Source organism: Populus alba, chromosome 19, assembly GCF_005239225.2.
Source record: "Populus alba chromosome 19, ASM523922v2, whole genome shotgun sequence".
Lineage (NCBI taxonomy): Eukaryota > Viridiplantae > Streptophyta > Magnoliopsida > Malpighiales > Salicaceae > Populus > Populus alba.
The window spans coordinates 18,795,263-18,817,816 of NC_133302.1; the positions used below are offsets into that span (position 1 = coordinate 18,795,263).

The following is a 22,554-nucleotide window of genomic DNA, read 5'->3' on the forward strand; positions in this document are numbered from 1 at the left end:
AACCCTCCAATTTAATTTTGTATGCCATTTAATTTATTTTTTATTTCAATTTTCACTCTCATTCTTTTAATAACAATTTTTTATATGATTGACCTTTTTAATTTTTATCCTTTGGTATTTGATTTGTTTGGAAATAAACTTCGTAGTTTTTTTATTTGTCATGCTTTCGATTTAATGACAAGTAAAACGAGTTTGAAAAGTTTATGCAGTTTAAGATCATTTTTTCTTATTTTTTTTTATGATTTTATGATTTTACATTATTTTTTTAAATTAATTTTTAAGATCATTTTTTCTTATTTTCTTTTATGATTTGATGATTTTACATTATTTTTTTAAATTAATTTTTTAATTATCTTCTCCTGGTCTAGATAATTGGTTTTGCAAGTCTTTTTTAAATAATTTTTTTTTCTTAAAATATTTTGTATGTATTCTATTTTTTATTTATTTATATAAATAATTATCAATTTATTTTATTAGATGTTTTTATAAGCCTTTTGATTTATATTTTAAATTTCTTCATGTAAAAAAACATATTAAAATAGTCTATATACCCAACACAACATAGCGTAGAACAAGTAGCTAGTATACATATAGGAGACGGATATACACGGTCAAAATTTGTCATCATCAACACCAGGTCATTACAATGGACGATTACAAATGATTGACTTTACAGCAGCTTCCTTCTTCTTCTTTTCTGCGTCCATGACGGCACTTGACCTAAGTGAGCTTTCGCCAGAGAGATCCTTTGGATGCTGTCAAACACTTCACCTTCGGAAAGAGAAAACCAGCCTTTGCGGGGTTTCCATCAACAAGTGAATTCTCATATATCTCTTTGCACTCTTGCATAACCTGTGAAAGGAATGACATGAGAATAGATTTCAGATATCTTCCCGAGTCCTAACATGCTATATGGTGCAACTGTAGATATCCCCATGCTCTTGTTTAAACCCTGTGAAGCCCTCCCCCTGTTGCTGATAAAAAGAAGAACCGGCAACACAAGCAGTTCCGACGAGAAGTATATGGTTCGGGGTTGGATCCGTTGATTCATAACAACATTAGAAGCATTTGAGGTTTGCAAGTGTCTTTTATACATCAGATTTATGTAATAGGTTTGCATGTACCTCTTTTGCATCCTTCCGCGGTATGCCTTCTCGCAGTCCAACAAGCTTTTCAACAACTTCAGGCTGCAATACACGAGCACAGTACACAAATCAGATACCAGGTTGATCAGAGGCAGAAACCTTGGACAATCTTGACACGTACAAATACAGAGTGCACCTTTTCTCATGGAATATATAACTTGAATTGAAAGAAATCACTCAGGTCTAACCCATTAATTTGCCCTAGCCTACCATACAATTGACAACTGGTGATCTACTCGTGCACAATGGATCCAGTATAAGAAGAGTAATTATCGGAACAGTATCATCACTCAAAAGAAGAAATATTAAGTGACACTTACCGGACAGTCGGGTTGATGTTCGAGAATATTTGTATAGATGAGTGTGAAGGAATCCAGACTCTCTGCTGAAGCAAGTTCTCTCAAATCACTCAGTATCCGGACTCTACTTTCTACTTTCTGAAGCAAAGGTCAGTTGATCAAATATTAATAAAGAACAAAAAGATGATACAAGAACTGTTTATCTCCACAGAATTACTTGCGAATATACTAAACATAGAATAATTCAAACAAGTTTCTACAGGGAACAGCTACTTACAGACACTGTGATATACTCCCTGAAGAAGTCCATAATAACCTCTTCATCTAGCCTCATCCGGTCTATTGTCTCTTCCTTTATGTAGTTTCTCTGCAATAATCACAACAAATTAAAGATTAGTAAATTTAAAATTGAAAGAGACACGGGGCGCATACATGCAGGTGTATCTTCCAAGAAAATAGAAGGTTCAACTTTATATTTGAAATAAAACCTGAGTCAGAAGGTGATCAACGTAAACCACCATTGTTTCCTCAAGACAAGCTTCAACGAACCTTCTAAATGATCTTTCTTCAATATACCTGAGGTACCAAAAAGAAAACAAATAAGAACAACTTTTCTTGTTTAACCTACATATACAAGAACAATAACGATGCATGTGTGTGCAAGAAAATATGTAGTTTCCAGTAGATAAACTAATTTACACACCAATTGATGTCTTAGATGTTGACACAACAACTTCCAGACTAAGAGGAAAACCTAATTTCAATAACCTAATCACATGGGTATAGCTAATGTGTTAGTCCAAAGTCCTTCAAAATTTTCCCAGAATCTCTATAAACAAATAAGAAATGGTAGCGGGCTGAAACCCTGTGATATTCCTCTAACCCTTCCCCTAACAATAGCAGGCTGAAACCCAAGCTTCTGATCCCAGGCTGCATGCAAAATTCAATTTGCCATGTAATTAAGTGGCCTTGGCTATAGAAGTTGGGACTTCCCTTAGAAAAATCATGAATCTTTCCCCCAGAAATGTGTAGTAAAAAGAAAATGTTCACCTGAGAAGCCCCTACAACAAACAAATGAAGTTAATTTGCTATAATGTACCTAAGCATCACTTGTACCTATAGTGCAATGCATCCCACAAGATGTAACCCAAAAGGCAGAACTCAGAAGAAGAAACACTGACAAAAGAGCAAACTTACATCTTTACATCTGTAAAATAATCACCAAATGTAGCAACTAGGTACTCCGTGACCTGTCCTTCAGACCACTCTGAAACATAAGGTAAATGCTTAGAGGTAATATTTGATAGATCAAATGCATTAAGAAAATTAATTAAATCAATATCTTTCAACATATCTGAAAAATATTCTATGAAAATCAACATAAGCTCTTTCAGTAGTTAAACTTAAAACATTTCACTAACATTTCAAGACAGGCACATTTTATTTTTCACAAGAAGTAGATTCTTTCAGTAGAGATATTTTCTCTATTTGCAGTGTACTCCCAGGGTAGCATCATGCCCTAATGAAATAGATTCTTTCATTAGGGCAGCATCAATAATTTAACATTAAAATTGTATGTCTGCATAAATTGTTTAATTATAGGCATCCAAACATGTAGAATATGGCAGTCTTAATGTGAGTAAGAAACATGAGGCAACTAAAATGTTCAAATTAAACTCTACATTTCCTTCTAAAGTACATAGTCGTGAAAAGCTATTATGCAGGCCCACATCACAGTGATTGGATATAGTGATTGCATTGGCCTGTTAATATGCACTTGAATTTTGTCAGTTTGGTACAATTATTTAACACAGATAGCATAAATGACATGTTAAGAGTTAACCAAGATAACATTATAGAGCATGGTAAAGCTGAATATTACTTTACCTTTATGATAAAGCTTGACAATTAACTCCTGCACACCAGGATCTTCAAAGATAACCCTAACAGTTTGATGTACAGCTTCCTGCCATCAGCAGATGGATTAAACATTTATTTAATGATATCATATTTGTGCAGGAATGCCAATAAAAATGCTAATGTATGCTAAGCAAGGCCACTAGCTATAGCAATACAAACATCAGGATTGTGGAAGAAAATAGCATTTGCAGTGAACAAACTCCATGCTAGACGGTGCTGTTGGAACTTAGCAGCCATCACAACAAAAAGCATGAACACATGTGCATACACAATTCAGGTTTCCTCTAATTGATCGTTATCCTATCTGCAACAGTGTAGATGTTACCAAAGGAAGTACAATCAATTAAAAGAATAAAATGACTCCCCATTATTACCGTTGTCCATTCTTCATCAATGCACAGAAGTTCTAAACTTTCCATCCCTACTGTTTACAAATCCATATCAACAAGCACACAAAAGATCACTCATCACCCAGAAGACTTTTATAAAAAAAAATTACAAACAATAACTAATTAGTCGATGAAGGATTTCTGCTTCAAGTTGAACACTTGAAACAAGCAAAGCCAAAGTTCAGAAAAGTAAAGGATGTATAGATTAGGTAGGTCTGTACTTGATTTCATCAAACCATCACATATAATGGAGATATAGCTTGAATTACATATGAAATAAGATATCATACATGGTCAATAAGAAGTTTGAAGGATACTGGAATATAACAAAAGAGGCAGAGAGAAAGGCATAACCACTGTCGTTATTTGTTTATACCTTCGCAACCTCTAGGAAACCTTTGCAAGTATCTTCAAAGTTAACCTGTAAAAGTGACAAGGATAATGGATTTCATATGGCGAAAAAGAAAGGCGCTACATATTGTATTTCAACTATGCAATTAGCATAGTGGTTCTGAAGCATATCATAAAGTAATGCAACTGAAAATCTTGGCAAAGATTTGAGACATTTAACTTATGATATATATTTAATTACCTATTAAAGTGGGATCACAATAATGCAAAAACCAATTTCTTTAAGCAGCATTGAATATAACGCTGTGATTAGTAGGTGTTTATTTGCTGCAGTCTACACATTGGTGCACACAAACACACTCATACTGACCAGAGTGAAAAGGGAAACAGGAAAAATGAAACAAAAAAATCCACCCCAATACAAGAAAACTCATAGAAGCTATCCTGAAGTGGAAGTAAAAATAGGCAAGCCGTTACAAAGAACAGTTACATCTTTATCAGGGTACCTTTCACAACCACTGTTGCCTTTTCTTTTCTGGAAGTTGGCATGCCTAGCCAGGTTCATGAAGTAACAGGTAAATCACTTAGGTTAGAATGACTTTCTCTCAGACCTTCAGCCATGACTCACAGAGTAGGTAATATGAACATGAAAAGATTGCACGCAACAAACTAAACAATTAAAAGCTCAGGCAAGGAAAAAGGCAGGAATGAAAGCTTCCCTCCTTTGATTAGAGTGGAAGGAACAAGAAGAATATGGGATGCTGCTTCCTCCTAGACCTGTCAATTTCACTCACTATAAAATGGACAGGTTTAGAGGAACAGAGAATCTTTTAATCTTTTCTATATTTTCCCTTTCTGAAGAAATAATTTTTTATGCAATACACGTTCCTTTTGTCAGAAAAAAAATATATTTAGTCCTTCCTTTAATTACCCCAGCAACAGAAGAGAAGGTAGTCCTTCCCTCCAACCTCTCCTTTATTCCCATTAAGTTTTTAACTTCTTTCCAATTTTCCCAACCTCAGACAAACAAGTTGTTTCCATCAGCACTGTGATCATTTTAACTATAAGAAAAACTGATGAATTGAAACAGAAGCAAATAAAAGTAATCATATAAGAAACCTGCTCAGCATAGTTTTGTGGTAGGGCTTCCATGGTGCTGTTACTCAACTCCATTGCAAGGTCATAGCAGCGCAGATTGTTATTTATCTGTTTGTTATTTTCATAGAAAAAACAAGTGGCTAACAAAATAGAATTTAACACCCAAACATGATAAATTACTTAAAATGCATATACAAAAGTACACAAACCATTGCGCATAAAGGTTCCAGACCAATTTCTGAAGCAGGTTCCTCAAGCCTCTTCCTTTCAGCAGCTTGAAAATCTATCATCACCTATAAAACACAAGTGAAAGAAATTTAATCATTTGAAACAGAAAAGAACACCAAGCACATGGTCAGAAACTAAAGACGGAAGACAGACTTAAGCACTACTAGCATGAAGCATAAATAACACACTCAACTAGATGCTACTGCACAGAATTACAATAAAAACAGTCATCCTTATGATGCCAGGAGTCATCCAATTATCAAGGCAAAGAAGAAAGGGTCAGGTACAACAAGCTAAAAAGTGATTAAAGTGAACATGGTTGTTCCATGTATTACAATATTCTTCAAAATACAGTCAAACTCTCTTCCAATTTTTACACTTAAATTAAACAAAAATGTTGCTTATTTCAGAAGAATTTATCTACACTTGCCTGAATTATAGCCAACGAGATCCTATATAGCATGACATCTGTGCTATTATCCCTAACAATCTGAACTTGCTCCCCAAGGATCCTAAACAGATCAACAGCAGCTGGAGTATATAGCTTTCCATCATCTGTTTTCTTTGGTGGCTGTACCTTATCAGCTTCTAGGATGTTCAAGTACCATTTCTACAAAAGCGTGAGCGAAACAAACAGCTATGAGAAATAGAAAAGGTGAAAGCCGAATAATAAACATATTCCATACATAATAGCATTGCAGAGCTATGGGATATCATATAATTACCCTTGTTGTAGCTTGCATTCTCTCAACATATGAATTCATGAGGGGATCCATGGCTCCACTCTCAGAACAAACTTGAGCAAGTAACTCATCAACACCAAGTCCAACCAAATTATCTTGATATTCAACTACCCAACCAGTTACCTAGTTGTAAGCAATCAAAATTACACACCACTCAATCTACATGAAAGAAATCATCAAATGTTACCCTAATGTGAAAACAAATGAGAGCCGGGGAAAAGAAAGTCTCTTTTCCCATAGTAGAACATAGTATTATATTAAGGAAGTTATGAAGCACTGCACAGCAGGAGAATGGTCATCCTCCAATATCGTGCTCTTATAAGTACGAAATGAGTTGTTTCAAACACATTATCAACCAGGTGACTACCTTTAAAATCTCTATATTTGATAACTCATTTGCCCTGTTGCTCAACAATCTGAGCATCTGAGTAAACCTCTCAGTATAAAGGTTTACCATGAGTTGGAATATTTCATATCTGCAAAACATCAAAGATCAACTTAACATACCAAAGAAAACCCCTAGACCAACCTATTTCAAGAAGATGATGCTCTGCTCCAGAGAAGGTTTCTAGGCAAAAAATAGTAGTATGCATTAATGCAATAAAAAACTCTTCAGAGTCCAAGGCAAAGCAGTTTCTTAGACATGCTAATGTCAATCAAGAAAATTTACACATTACCAGTTAATGAAGTGTGTGATCTAAGTCATCATACTCTCCAATAAAGACATAACTTCCAAATTAAGCCATCCAATCAAAACTTAAGCTGACTCGAAGGACCAGATTACAACCACAAGGAATCTTACAAGCAACCTTTTTCACATATATTTGTTACTAATAGCTAGCAAATGAATGTGTCATTTAGGAAAACTATTGGAGCATAATGCACTAAGAGAAAATAGCACCAAGCTTGAAATCTCCATTCAGGGTCCCCCTAGTTCCTTTTGTTGCAAGCGTCAATAGCACGTAACAAATGTTCAATCATACAACTTATCTCAACCAATATGTTACGAGTTCTAGTGATATGAGTGATTATTAGCATGGGCAACAAGCAAGATTAGAGATTGTCAAGCCAGAAGAGAATGTTTAGCAGAAGTGCATTAGCAGAGATGGCAACTGTCATTGTAACTAACTTTGCAGCAGAACTAATGGATTACATGTGGCTAAGGTTAGTTAATTAGTCAGTCAGTCAGTAATCAGTTGGTTAGCAGTTGGTTGCAAGTTAGTTAGAAGTTCAATCCTTGTACAGAAGAAGTTTGTACAGAAGCTTGAGGCAGGCAATAAGAAAATTACAGTTTGATGTAGAATTGCATTTTCTCTCTAATTATTCTCATTCTCTCTTCCTTCTACTCTTCTTAAAGTTTATTTGTTTTGTTAAGGGAAACCTTGAAACAACATTGTTTGCCGATCTTGATTTCTCCACCTACATCCTCTAATACCTCCGAAAATGGTCAAAGGATTGAAACCCCAACACAATTTTGAGGATCATTTGCTTTGGTACCAATTTGATGTAGCGTGGGAAGAGTGAAGCAGTAGAAAACAGAAATTACAGCAGAATAATGGCTAAAAGTAGGATAAAATTGAAGTTAGAACAAGATAATAGAATTTAGGGTTCACAAGAAACCTCTAGAATCTGAATATATTGATAAAATAACAAAGAACTACTTTTCTGAATAACCTAGCAGTCTATCTATTATAGTTTAAGCACCGTACCCTTGTAGGAAAAAAAGGATTCCTAGTCCTAGTCCTCAAGTAGAACTACTTAGGAAATACGGTATAAAGTCACATGGTAATCACATGACCCTAGATTAATTAAGTAACCCTAATATCACAAATATAATAAAATAAAATCCTGAACAAAAGCCTTGTATAACTTACCGTGGGGGAAAACATGGGGCCACATAGTCATAAATATCACCAAGCTCTTCACCAATCTAAAAGTCAAAAAAAGAAAATGAAAACGCAACATAAGGAAAATCATTGATCGATTATGAATGTTTCAGCATTGACAGCTTCCTGATAGAATATAAACTAAAATTCGTTTACAAGCAAAGCAATGCTAAAAACAGCCACATAAGCACATTAAAACAAGTAAACAATATGGCAAACATGAAATCCTAAAAGGCAAGAAACTATGTTTGATTTCTCTTTCAAATAAAATAAACAATTTATCAACTCCCAGCATAATGGTGGAAACATGCACAACCAGAAGAACAAAGGCAATCACATGCACATGCTCGCCCACACAGACAAACTGCTGTGATGGGAACTAATCCTTTCCCCAGTTCAGATTTTTTCAAATTTCATGTAAGAGCTTTTTGATATCTCCAAAACCATCTCATGACTATTTAGTCATGACCTTCATGTACCAAATGAAAATCATGGAACTTAGATAAAAAGTTACAGTGTATAAAAATATCAAATCTCGAAGACCAGGGAAAAGTAAATAGTGTACGTACTGTTCGTGCTTCTTCTAAGGCAGCTTTGAGGTCTTCAAATACAAGCTGATGAACAAATACCATTATCAATAATATAAAACACCAAAAGCAAATATTTATATTGAGTAGAAGATTAATCAAAAGATGCACACCTCTGTCAGTAGCTTGTTAAAACGTCCTTCAACTGCCTTTCTTATACTCTCGTAACATTTATCCTTAAACCCTTTACCCTGAATCTTCAACTTCTGTTGCATGGGGTTTTTGGAAGAAACTGCTGTGGTGGTAGATTTTCTGTGATCCACAAGTAAACTTTCTGTTAGTGATTTTCCCTTTGTGGATTAAAGGTGCAATGAAGCATGAAACAAAATCACTGATGAAAAATGTAATTCATAGTTCGAGCGAAATAAAGACACAAATAGGTAAGACTCTAGTTACTTGGCAGATCTGCGAGGATTTGCAACTGTTGCCATTGCACCACCTCCCTCAGCCTCAGCTGCCTCCTCAGCAACTTGTTCATCAAGAATTTCTTGCATTTCCACAACCCTAGAGAGGGGAAAAGGGATAGAGTAGCGTTTCAGGTCTATAGTGAATTAAGACAAAAGTGCATGTCATAAATTTTCAACATGCTGGATATGATCTTTTGCTTTTTATATTTTTACCATCATTTGTTGAATCAAATGACAAATCAAACCATAAATGAAGTACTAACAGTATGATGCCTCTCTTTATCATGCTAGTCACATTAGAGCAGACAAAAAAGACTCTTTTATCATAGCAAGGATTCTGTTACAAACAGAATGGTTAAAACAGAATGCTATCTCTAATTACCTAGATCTCCTATCATCATCTCACATGAGACAAACCTAATATAATCATTGGAACCTTCAACTACTAACTATTATTATGACACTGATAGATGAGTACTACTTTAACAACATGAAAGCAAGAACATTTTGAGGATATGCAGCAGCCTAAGTACAAAAGAGAGAAGCCTGGAAGGCTTGTCAGAAAAGTACCTTAAAGCACGAACCAGCGTTTGTGGGCTGCCAAGGTAGAAAGCAAAAGCATAGTTATTAGAGTTGAGCATGGAAAAAAGAATCACAAGGTTGATAAAGAATATATATACTGTGTTACTATTGCACAGAGTAGTAGAACTAATGATTGAAAATTATAATTGGCGCATTTTATTGTACAAAAAATCTAAATACATTCACAAGAAAAATTGTTGGGCTTCATATTTCCAGCATACCACAAAGCTCGGGAATTGAGAAAAAAGAATTTCAGCCCCAGTTACTCAGTTCCCTCTTATGCACATGTCTGTCCAGTCGACAAGCATTTTGACATTTCCAGGATACCATGAAGTAAAAGAATTTCAGCCCCAGTAACTCAGTTCTCTCTTATGCATATGTCTGTCTACTCAACAAACATTTTGACATTTGTTAATGAGCAGGCAAAATGACATCTGCTTCTCGTACCAATATAATCAACTACATAACGCTAGCTATTGTAAGTTTAGCCCTTTGAGGTTGCTTTTTGAGACCAAATGCCTATAAATAGACAATGTGGTAATATCAGGAGAATGGGTTCCATTTTCCATAGATAACATTTTCAGTTTTGGTTCTTTGGAGACTTTTGGTGGCAAATTCCCTTCCCCAAGACCAGATCCCATATTGAACTGAGACCTCTACTCTACTAATGGGGAGTGGCTTTAGTTAACATGTTTCAACCCGATGAGCAAAAGGCTTCCATCAAGGAATGAGGCATTTTCTTAGAAAATGACATAACTTACTTCAAAACAACCTCAATGCTCCTAGTTGATTGTTGGGGTGGTGTTTCTTTCTCTTGGGAGAAAAGGTTGTTAAGGGTTGCTTTTGCAAAATAATAATCAGAAGGCACACTAATCACTAACACCTCCCATAAAACATTTAAACAACACTGTTTTGATTGATTTCTCACATTAAGCATACAATTTATGCAGGTAGAATGACAGAGAGAACATCGATAAGAGCCTTGTCACAATGTGGCCCCAAGAATTAGGAAAAGTATTCATATGCACATTATCACACACTTTGATAGAAAATAAAGAGTATACCTTTCTTTAGAAAGCTTAAAGAAGTTGGAAACATGTCCCCATAAAGTCTTTTCAAAGGTTTCCCATGTCTGATCTACATCTTCAAAATATTCTCTGGCCATTGCACATAAAACATGACAAAAGTCATTGAACCTCAAGCTACAAAAATCATGCACAAACATAGAGAGAAGAAATATGTCAACTATAAAGGTTCTGCCTTCATCTTTACCGTCATCCATCTCTTTCATTTTCATCTTAAACATTTCTAGGCCATTTGTGCTGCTAGGACATCGAGCTTTTGCAGCACAATGCAATTCAACTCAAACTATTTGTCTTTACAAGTAGCAAAAAAGAAATTCCAAGACATGGAGATGCACCACAAGTGCATCAAAATTACCACCAGGCAAGAAAAAACTTCTTGGTTGAGGCAAAGCCAAAGTGCCAAATATTAGCATTTTTGTTCAAGGAAAAGTTGTTGGGAAAAAGTTATTTTAGGGAAATGGTAATGAGGTTGTCATCAAATTCTGGTCTCCTGGGTACAATTCAAAGGCTGGCATCACAAGGGGTTAAATGATATTTCTTTGACACTCTAAATATTATGTATAACTACATGTAATTTATATCAGCACCATGCAACCGCGTTGATCAAATGTAAAGGAAATCATAGCCAAGCCAGCACTTAAATTGCTATTTATTTTCCCTTTAATATTAGTAATTTGTTGTGCTACATCAAAATTAACTTGAAAGGGAAGATCCATACCTTAATCTGCCAACCTCCTCTTTGTGAGATCCAGCAGCTGCTAATGCAAACCTCCGCTTCCCATCAAGTGCAGTTAACCTCTATGAGAAATTAACAACAAAAAGTCATCAACCAAGATACAACTAGACACACATGAGAAATATTCTACTTAGAACTTGACAAGATAAAGAATCCAGCTTTACCTCATAAGTATTAACAATTTCTCTATCATCACTCAATGAATCCCGTGCCTCTGCTGCTTCAACAGATATTGACATCATACCTTCGACATCCTACATTGAATCAAGAGGTAAAGAAAAAGGTAATCACAGAGCAAAATAATAAACTCAGAATATTCATAATAGCTAAAGCTTGGGCATCAGAACATACAGCATACAGCTTATAAGAGAATGACTATCAAATCAACTAAAGATAACACACTCTCATTTGCCACACTAATCACAAGCAACCAAGGTTGTCAATTCCATTCCAGTTAGTGTTCTGTTTTTTCAATTGGAACAGTATGTTTCGGTTTTAGAGCATTTCAAGGTGCCGTTTCGAGGTTGTACTATATATATATATATAAAATTCAAAATATTAATTCAACAAACATAATTTCAATTCAAATCCAAAGATAAATTAACTTGAAATTATGCAATTCAAATTTCAAACACAAGTAAAAAAATGAGAGGTGAACCGATATGACCCGATCAACTCGATGAATCCAAAGACAACCTAAAAGACTAGTAAAAATATATTTTGACTCAAAAAAGTACAAGATGACATATTTTTTTAAAAGATATTAATATAAAAACATATTAGATCGACTCGGGTTAACATTGGCTAGCCTTTTGAATCCATGACCCGAGTCATGAGACCATAATAACTCCAAATAAAGCAAATCAAAACAAATTATGAAGCTCAATTCTCAATAAACCTATTGTTGAATTATGAAATTGAAAAAAATTCAATCTAAAAAAAAAAAGGACACAAAAATAACTTTTCGAAACAAAATTACGAATTTGAATAAAATTACAAAAATGCCATCATCAATCTCATAAGGCCTTTCTAAACTCCGATTACCCTAAACTTTTAATCTAAGATATAAAAATATGTCAAATGACTCGTAAAATTTTAGTTGGATTCAATAGTCAGATTGAGAGATATTATTGATACTGTAAAACCAAACAATAACTTTTTTTTTTTAAAAAAAACATTATTTGGCTGAAACAGAATGACCGGAACAGAACCGGAGCGTTCCAGCCAGAATTTGGGCGGAATTTATGTAACGGCCGAGATTCTGAGCAAGATGAAATCTATTCTGGTTTGTTCCATTTTTTAAACTGGAATGAGATATGCCGGCCATGCTGCTGGAAGGAACATAATAGAATTGAGAATCTTGCAAGCACCAACTACAAGAAACCTAAAGGAGAAAAGGTGGCACCGACCTTCAGCGTAGTATTAAGATTATTCCTTGCATTGCTAAGTAGCTTTATCTGATCATGATTCTCAATCAAAGTTTGACATTCTTGACATAACCTAACACACAAATAAATCAATTATTAAATCAAACCAAAAAAAATAATGCAAAAGCATCTGTCCTTCAAAAAAGAAAACAAAACAAGAATCAGCAAAATGAGGACATACTTTTCAATAGAAATGAAGTTCTCTCGTAGCTGACTGATCGTCTTCTGAGACAAGGACAACGATTCCAATCCAGATTGTGCTTGTTCCACCTTCATTTTTACATTATTTAAAATAATTAATACATCAAAATAGAAAAATAGAAACAATATAAAATCAACAAGCAATAATTAATTAAATGTGTAATTATGACAAGATTACCTGCTCTGCTACCATTGTACTAAGTTGCGCATCATTAGCCTAACAAAACGGGAAAAAAAAAATAGTAATATCAATTTAACTGAACTACGATCCATAAAAAAATTGAAAAAGAAAGGATGAATTTCATCGAAATGCAGTTACTTGTTGGCGGGCGATGTAATCGGCTTTGATAGAAGCAATAGATTGAAGAAGCTCTGGAAGCGGTAACAGTTTCGCCACCTCACGCACGGCGGTTTCTTTCGCTTCGATGCCGAGATCCTCCGCCATCATTTTCGATTTCTAGTACAGAATTACACGCAAATTAACTGAAAACAAACAGAAAATGAGTGCGTGAGAGAGAGAGAGAGGAAATTTGGCTTAGGAATTGAATTCTGTTATGACTGTGAAGTTTGAACGGAAGTGGAGGAAGATGGAGAGGAGACTGAAGAAAATGTTGATTTTCTGTGAGAGAAGAGAGCGACACGTATTTCGACATTTGATAAGAACGACTCGTCGCTGGACTCCGAGCCCCCTTTCTTTCTTTTTTCTCTGAAAGATGATCTGTAGCATATAGGAACGACTTGTCGGATCATTGCTGCTTTAGTAGTTAGAACTTAAGACGACTTGAATATCAGCATATGTATCATTTTGCACATGAAAAAAAACAAAAAAACTTATAATAAAATCCATAGAAAAAAGTGATTTACAAAGTTTTCTTTTCTTATACCTCCACAAATTTATTTCTTTTGAGTTTTAAGCGATTGAATTTATTAGAAGATGAAATTGTGATAGATAAAAATAATTAAATGTAGTATTTAAAAGTATAGTAGTAGTTCAATTTCAACAATAAAAAATTATTATTTAAATGTATTAAAATAATATTTTTTTTATTTTTTAAAATTATTTTTAATATCAGTTGATTATTAAAATAATCTAAAAATATAATAAAATAATTTAAAAAAAAAAACATGATGTCAAATGTCTTTTCAAACAAGGTCTTTATTTTAATAATCATCATTTCAACCTTGCAACAATAAATAAACTTATGGGATAGGTTGGATTTTTTTTATATCAATATTATATTTAGATTTTTATATCGAAATTCAAATTGAATGGAAAGGAAAAGAAAATATATATCAATATCATTATTTCTTAACATTTTAAAAAATAATGGAAATAGATGCTTTATAAAAATAATAATCATCCAAGTAAAAGCTAAAACAAAATATATGATCACAAATATATATATTAAAGTCTCTATGCACTCCTAATTTTCTAATATGAGCTTTAAACACATCCCTGGTATAAACTTAGTCAAGAGGTCCGTCCATGTAACTCATAAATATGTGTTGAAACTTGAAAGTCCTTTTTTTTTTAGCGCCATGAATCAAGTTATATTTAATACTAATGTGTTTAATTCTACCATAATACTGAATTCATTATTGCAGGCCAATGCTGCCATATTATCACGGTGTAGCAATACTGAGTTGGCCAATGCATTTATCTTGCCTTTTTTATTATTTTTTAATCATTTTTTCTAAACTTATTTTTGTTTATTATTATTATTATTATTATTGTTAGTATGATTGTTAGATTAATTTGCATATAACTCGATTAATTCTACGATTCCTGAAATTAACAATTATGTAAGTTTTTAATAGCCTTGAAAGAACTTGAACTTATAATTATTAAGAAGCAAACTTAAATTTTAATTAATTAAGTTATCCCTCAGAGTTTTTCTGAACTTATTTTGTTTCCTGAGATTGTGAGTTATTATTTTTTTTTTGGCTCGTTTTGGTGTGAGAAGGTGATCAAGGTAATCGCCCCATTTTTCTTCGTTGCAAGCTTTGCAAACAGCCAGCATATTGCCTCCGATGATATTTCTTTGTATCCTCGGTTAGAACTTCAGTCCCCAGTCCCATTTTTCTCTTTTATATTCTATTTCTAGCTATCTTGTTACAAAATTTAATTTGTTATAATAATTATTTTTTAAAATATTTCTTTACTTATAAATAAGGACAATGATTGGATAATTTGACCATTTTTCAATGTAACAATGATTGGGACTAGTTGGTAAGTTGAATCGATTTTTTAACATTAAAATTAAAGTCACATTTTAGTCCAATAAAAAGAACTTATACATTGATTTTACCAAACCTAAATGAATCCTGGAAGGTGAGTTTCATATGTGCCAAACATCCATTGATGCAAGTAATTCTAATCAGTAAATGGTGGATATGCTATAGCTGGGTTATGTGAATAACTTCGCAAGAATGTTTGTGGGTTGAAGTGGCATGATTATGCTTAAAAATATATCTAAATAATATGGGGGATGATTATAACTTTTTATTTGATTATTTGATTATTGAATTATTTTTAAATTTTACCAAGATATTTTACAAGCTAAGTTATATAAGTGTTAGTTTAGTATAATAAGTTAAGGTCCGGAAGACCGCAAAAATATATTGTGCTTCTATAATAAAGATGTGTTTAGAAATGTAGTAATAACAATAGTTTAAAGTGTTTTTTGTTTAGAAAATATATTAAAATAAAATTATTTTATTTTTAAAAAATTATTTTTAATAACAAAATATTAAAATAATTGAAAAATATATAAAAATCTTTTAAAATAATTTTTTTTAAAATTTTAAAAAAATACATTTTATACTGCATTTCCAAACACATCATTAACAATGAAGGTGGGTGAGACTCACAAACATGGAGGGTATGGATAAATAATATTGCTGGATCAATATATATATATATAACATTCAGACATGAAAACCACATTGATATATTTAATTAGATCATGCACTTAATGTAAATTTTGTTGAACGTAGGTTGGGCTCGAAACAAACATTCAAACTTGATCAAGACTTTTTTTCTCTTTTCCGCTCAAGTTTACCTGTCCCGTGACTCCATGAATGCTTGCTGTGGCAACTTAAATCGCTACTTGCTAGATTTCAACGAACATCTTCCAATTTTTCATCAATACCAGATGCAATCATAAATGACAAGCTCGTGTTTATTTTCAATCCCAGTAGCATTATTACAAGGATTCCAAGGTCACAACATGGACACATGCAATCATTACACAACAGCTTTTAATCCATCATAATCGTAAGCCACTTCAAATCCAACGATTAATGGCGGTTCAGTCAAAGCCAGGTATCTAATCCCCGTTGTGAAGTCGAACACAGCACCAACATCACTAGTAGTAAGAGCTAGATCATACGAAGAGAGCTTGTAAGCAACGAGCTTGTAGTTGGACACAAATGAGCCTCCGACGTTAACAATCCTGAATATGGTGTTGACATCACCTTCAACTCCACCGATTGTCAGAAGCTCAGTTGATGAACCATTTATACTTTCATGCATCCACACCATTGTTTCGTTAGTGCAGTTTGAGGTGCTATCAAAACTAATGTATAAATCAGTTGAATCTGTGATAAAAAGTTCCTGATTCCCACTAGCAATCGAAAATGTTACTGGTGTACCTGTAACGCAGAAGTTTTCCAGCAGAATAACGTCGAGTGGGCACGTACCGTTTATGTCGTTGCCCAAGCTGACAACACCACCAACAATCGGCCATTCACTTGAAATCATGTAATATGGAACTCCGGGGAGAAGCCCCAAGCCTTTAACGTCAAGCACTGGATTCCCTGAAGCACGAACTGCTGCAGGCAGCAGTGTCAATGTGGAAGCCAAGAGAAGGAAGGAGAGGGGTAGTAACATGTTCTTCATTGTAATATTGTTTGTGGTGTGGAAATGAGCAGAAACAAGCTTGGATTTATAGAGTAGCTTGGGACTATTGCCACCTACTGTCATTTTGCTATTTTCCACTTCTCTGGCCAATTTCCTTATGATCTTGACAAGTCCCTTTCCAGTATACCTTACCAAATGTTCCTCTCTCTCTCTCTCTCTCTCTAATTCTGCATTTTGTTGCTCGCAACCATTTAGCATTCCCAGGGGATGGAAATTTTATATTCGGAGAAACAAATCATGTGCTGTGCAAGGATAGTGAATGGGAAAACATTGTAGTTGTTGACTAGTAGTTAAGCACTGTTGCTTCTTTTCACTTCTAAACCTTTTTCTTGCTATTTTTAGAGGCTTAATGTTATTATTAACATTAACAAAACACTAGTGTTTTTGTGTTTTATATTTGGCTTTGTTTATTTATTTATTTTAATTTCACACTGGAATCAATTTTTATTTTTATTCTTTAATATGAGATTATTTTAAGAATTATATTTTATAATTTTTTCTATTTCCTTTATGTTGGGTTATATACCAATCTCATGCGTTCAAATTTTGTTTAATCGATATCAACCTTCAATGCTAGATCTATTAAAAGTGAAATTTTTTTTCCAATTGTTTTTTATGAATTTATTTTAATTTCATAACTTAAATTATAGTGTTAACAAGTTAACCCGAGTTGATACGAATTATTTTTTTGAGTTGCTTTTTCTAATAGGTTTTTTTTTTTTTTTTATCCTTTAACATTAGGTTAGTTAGAAATTAGACTTCGAGATTTTATTTTTTATTTTTCTTTCTATTAGCTCGATGTCATGACTTGGACATGGGTTTGAGAAGTTGCTTGAGTTGATTCTGTTTATTTTCTTGAGTTTTTTTTAATTAAATATTTTTTAATTAGGCTTCATAGTATTTTTTTTTATTTTTTTTTATAAAGTTATCCTGATCTCATGACCCGATTCAAGAACCGGTTTGACAAGTCAATAACTTAATCTTCTTTTGTTTTTATTTATTTATATTTTCAATTTAATTTTTTAATATTAGATTGTTTGAGAATTAAGCTTTAGAATTTTTTTAATTTTTTTTTTGGAGTTATCCCGGTTTCATGGATTAAATTTTTTTCCCTCAATTTCAACCTTTAATATTGGATTTGTTGAAAATTAATTTTTTATTTATTTGTGTTTTACGAAGTTATAATGATCTTATGATACAGGTCGCATATTTATCGGGTTATCCCAAATTGACTTAAGATTTTTTTCTTGTTTTTTTTTTATTTCATTATTTAACATTTAGTTGGTTGGAAATTAAACTTTATAATTTTTTATTTACTTACTTTCTATGTGGTTATCCTAATCTCATGACTCAGGTTTTTGATTTGACATGTTAATCTCAGTAGTTTTTTGTTCTTTTTTAAATTTAATATTTTTTTTTCATTTCATCCTTTAATATTAAATTGATTATGAATTTACCTTTATAATTTTATTTTTTTATTTTTATTCTTATAAGATTATCATGGTCTTATGATTTGGGTTAAAGATTTGACAAGTTAAGCCGGATCAATCTAATATTTTATTATTTAAATATTTAAAATAAATGTCAGTTAATATATCATTGTATCAATATTTAAAAAAAACATTGTTCAATATACATTATATTTTGAATTCATGATTAATTTTTTTATTATAAAACACATTTTGGATATTTTTTCTATTCTATGTTAAATAAATTAATTCAATCCACGGCGTGCAGTGCAGACCAATAATCCAATAATTCCTAAAATATATGCTCCTCATATGCTATATCAAGTAGAGGTTGAACTTGCAAGCAAATTTTTTTTTTTTTTTTTTTACGAATAAATCAATCGAAGTATGAATGGCCTATTTAGTCATCATGAGGTAAATTAAAATTGATTCGATGATATAATTAGGATTAAAACCAAAAAAAATTTGAAAAAAAAAACACTCCGAATTCTTTTTTTTTTTCTTTGGAAAACAAAACTCCAATATTTTCAGTTAATAAATTAAAAAAAAAAAAAAACGAAAGGCCATCCACAAGTCAATAATGGCTTGAAAACTAAAAATATACCGGCAAAGAATGAAGAGCATCTCCGAGCATGTTAATTTTGTAAGGTTTGTACCAAAGTAGGATTCGGATATCCCTTGAAGATATTTCGGATAGGAAATGATGTCTTTCTTAATTTTGGATGTCCAAGAAATTATACTTTGGCTAGAAGATCATTAATTAATTAATTAAACACTAAAAGAGGCTATGTTCGCACCCTCTCACAAAGTTTTGTGCTACTTATTTAAATAGTATTTTTCTGTTTATTTTAAATTTTATTTTTTAATATTTGGTTTGCTTTATAATTTATTTTAATTTATTTTTTATAAAATTATTATAGCCTCATCGTGACTTAAGTTGCAGGTTTTATGGATTAATCTGGTTGACTCTGTTATTTTTTTTAATTGATCTTTTTTTTTTTAATTTCATCATTTCATATTTTATTAATTGAGAATTAAGTTTTATGATTTATTTTGATTTATTTTCTATAGTATTATCCTAGTCTCGTGACTCATGTCACATGTTTGATTGGTTAACTTATGTTGACTTGGTAATTTTTTTAATACTTTTTTAAATTGATTTTTTTTCATTTTCATCCTTCAACATTAGATTTGATTGAAAATTATGTTTCACAATTGGTTTCAATTCACTTTCTATGGGATTATCTTAGCCTCAAGACTCGAGTCATAAATTTAACGAGTTAACTCAGATCTTTTTTATTAATTTTTCTAAATTGATTTTATTTTTATTTTCATCATTCAATATTGATTTGACTTAGAATTGTGCTTTATAATTTGTTTTAATTTGTTATATGTGAGGTTATCATAAGCTTATAATCATAGTTGCAAATTTGACAGGTTAGCTCGGATTTACTCGAGTCGATCAAATATATTATATTCTAACCAAACATACATATGGTTTAATTAAGCCCAAAACCATTTTACTTAGCTAGACTCATTCATAACTCTTCAACTTCTGACTATATAAACTGAAAAGAAAATATAATATTTTTACTATCTAGGATATTGAGTTTGAATTTCATCAATAAAAGTAAATACACTTCACTTGTAATTTGAATTAAAACGTTAACATTACCTACGTTTTTAAAACAATTTTTCTAACGTTGGATTTCAATTTATTTTTTTATAATTTCTTGCCCAGTGCAAGTGGCAGTTGATAATAATAGAGCATAAGATGGAGGTAGGTTTTTATTATCTGTAGATTAAACTTTTAAAAACACTTCTGATTTTAGAATTATTTGAGAATTAGTTCCAATATTACAGGATTAGTCGTCCGGGATTTATTAAGAAAAAAGAAGCAAATAAGGACCATATTGAAAATTTTGTAAGACGTTGGTTACTAAAAGTAACTTTGTATAAAGTCCTTGTTAAACTCACTGACCTACGGGTATTTTTGTCTCTTCTCCACATCATCTAGATAATTGGTGCTTTACCAACTCTCATTTTGTTTTTGTTTTCCTTCAATACCACGTGCCATTTGCATCCGTCACATTTTTTTTTAAGGATATCATCTGCAGATTACGTGTATAAATTAAGTTTTTACTACACCCTATATTCTGGTCAATCATGCTGACACCTTACAACTTATTTCAAAAAACATGAGTATGAAGTTGGAATTCATGCTTATTTATAATTATATCTGATTCTTGTAATCTAAATAAAAATAAAAATAATTGTTTTCAATAATTAATTAATGAGTTGAATAAGTTGTAATTAGTGGTGATTTTAATATATAATATTTTTAAAAAACAAAATCTTTAAATGAAGACATATTGATGCAAATATAAATGATTTTCCTATATATAAAATTATTTTGAGTTGGAGGAAGAATTCTAATATTTCATAGGAGATCTATTTTTTCAAAACTAGTTAAGTCGATCAACTCATTCATAAAAATTTTAATTTTCATTATAATTTTTTTCACGATTTCATAAAATAATATTAAAATAATAATAAATAATTCTTCTAGCGGTAGACAATGCTTCATTTGCTTGTAAAATTCTAGCAAAAAAATTATTTGTAACTCTTTTTTTCTCTTGAAAACATCTAAGTAATACTCTAAAAACTTCAATAAACTTGTTTATCCTTAGTAATCACCGATAAATTCTCATGCAATACTTTATTACATTTGTTTTTGAAAAGGGTTTGAAAGCTGTTAACGATTATCTAGCTGAGAGAATGGAGAAAAAAATGTCAACTAAGCAGTTTGTTCTCAACAAAATTTGCAGTCATCTTACCCGCAACACAACACGGGAAGATGACTAGTTTCTTCCCAGATGTGATCATGGTTTTATTGATACAAAGTTTAAGAAGATGACTAGTTTCTTCCTAGACTTCGCCAGCTTCCATGCATGGGTGTCGAGAGCTTATGGACACACAGCAACAAAAGATCATCCCAGTTTAACAATGCATGCTGCAAGACTTTTTTAATCATTGATTTCGAGGCTGTTATCAATTTTGTTCGAAATTCTTGAGAAAAGATTGCCGTGAAATATTTGAGGTTTTAATTTCCTTTTATTACAGTGATTAAGACCATCGAGAGAATGTAATCAGGATCAATGCAAGCTTAAAAAACCAAAAGCATAGAAAAATAAACCACCACACTAGAACCCGTGAAAGGTCATATAGAAGGGATGGCCAGCACTACGCGAAACAAAATCACGAAAAATATGTACTTGAGGTCTTGGCTTAGCGGTTGAAGGGACTTGTTTCCTTTCTCTGCATCCTGAGTTCAAACTTCACCGTGCAAGCCTATCATCCCCGCGGTGTCTTACATGCTCATTGGGTTTGCAGGATGTTCAGTGAGCTGTGGAATTAGTCATGGTGCGCGCAAGCTGTCCCGGACACCCACGTAAATAAAAAAAAAATCACATAAAATATAATTTTGAGAGATGTAGTAAGATGGCAGAAAATATAATTTTAGAAGGTATAATTTAATTGATTAGGTTTTAGATTTATTTTCTAAAAATTACTAGTTTGAGTTTAGCAAATTTTAGAATTATTGAATATTTATATAATTATTAACTTTAAAGTTAATAGAATTAGTCGAAAATACATGCAAGTTGATCCGAATATCTATATTAATAATAAAAAAAAAATCACCTACAATATATATAACTAAATGAGCACTCCTTTGAACTCTTATTCCAAGCACAACATTATTAATTATTACTCCACTTATTCATCCTTCGCTACCGGATTACATATATCTGTGGATGATGACAAGTACAAGAACATCACATTACTCATCTTTTTTATCCGTTACTCTCTTCTGCCGTTTTCACAAATATTGCAACAGATAATGGTTCATTTGACGATGACAAACGTCCATGTACATGTAACACGATGATGATGGTAATGGATAATATAAATAATATTTTAAAATTTTATTTAATAATTTAAATTTTTAAGTTGAATTAATTTTTTAATATAGTATTAAAATTTTAATGATTAAATAATTATAAAATAATATGAATAAG

At 32.2% G+C, this 22,554-nt stretch overlaps 2 protein-coding genes across 2 annotated transcripts; both read right to left on the reverse strand.

The window, feature by feature from the left end:
• Positions 1–521: 521 nt before the first annotated feature.
• Positions 522–13,719, reverse strand: LOC118056577 (exocyst complex component SEC6). Its single transcript, XM_035068824.2, has 25 exons — positions 13,404–13,719; positions 13,263–13,301; positions 13,065–13,153; positions 12,866–12,956; positions 11,621–11,710; positions 11,439–11,518; positions 10,700–10,792; positions 9,624–9,650; positions 9,043–9,150; positions 8,760–8,898; positions 8,629–8,673; positions 8,048–8,103; positions 6,541–6,649; positions 6,156–6,296; positions 5,861–6,040; positions 5,412–5,495; positions 5,224–5,310; positions 4,130–4,174; positions 3,332–3,410; positions 2,642–2,711; positions 1,933–2,020; positions 1,722–1,811; positions 1,466–1,582; positions 1,125–1,187; positions 522–852 (listed from the first exon to the last, which is right to left on the reverse strand). The coding sequence occupies exons 1-25, from the start codon at positions 13,530–13,532 to the stop codon at positions 721–723; spliced, it is 2,271 nt and encodes a 756-aa protein (XP_034924715.1). The 5' UTR covers positions 13,533–13,719; the 3' UTR covers positions 522–720.
• Positions 13,720–16,235: 2,516 nt separating this feature from the next.
• LOC118056625 (latex serine proteinase inhibitor) lies at positions 16,236–17,084 on the reverse strand. The gene has a single exon (XM_035068884.2). It carries the CDS (start codon positions 17,067–17,069, stop codon positions 16,332–16,334), a length of 738 nt encoding a protein of 245 aa, XP_034924775.1. The 5' UTR covers positions 17,070–17,084; the 3' UTR covers positions 16,236–16,331.
• Between the last annotated feature and the right edge of the window lie 5,470 nt (positions 17,085–22,554).

Coding starts and splice junctions, on each gene's coding strand:
- LOC118056625 (XM_035068884.2), bottom strand. CDS start 17,069: ATGACAGTAGGTGGCAATAGTCCCAAGCTACTCTATAAATCCAAGCTT.
- LOC118056577 (XM_035068824.2), bottom strand. CDS start 13,532: ATGATGGCGGAGGATCTCGGCATCGAAGCGAAAGAAACCGCCGTGCGT. Junction 12,957..13,064: donor AACTTCATTTCTATTGAAAA/GTATGTCCTCAT, acceptor TTTGTGTGTTAG/GTTATGTCAAGAATGTCAAA. Junction 6,041..6,155: donor GAATGCAAGCTACAACAAGG/GTAATTATATGA, acceptor ACGCTTTTGTAG/AAATGGTACTTGAACATCCT.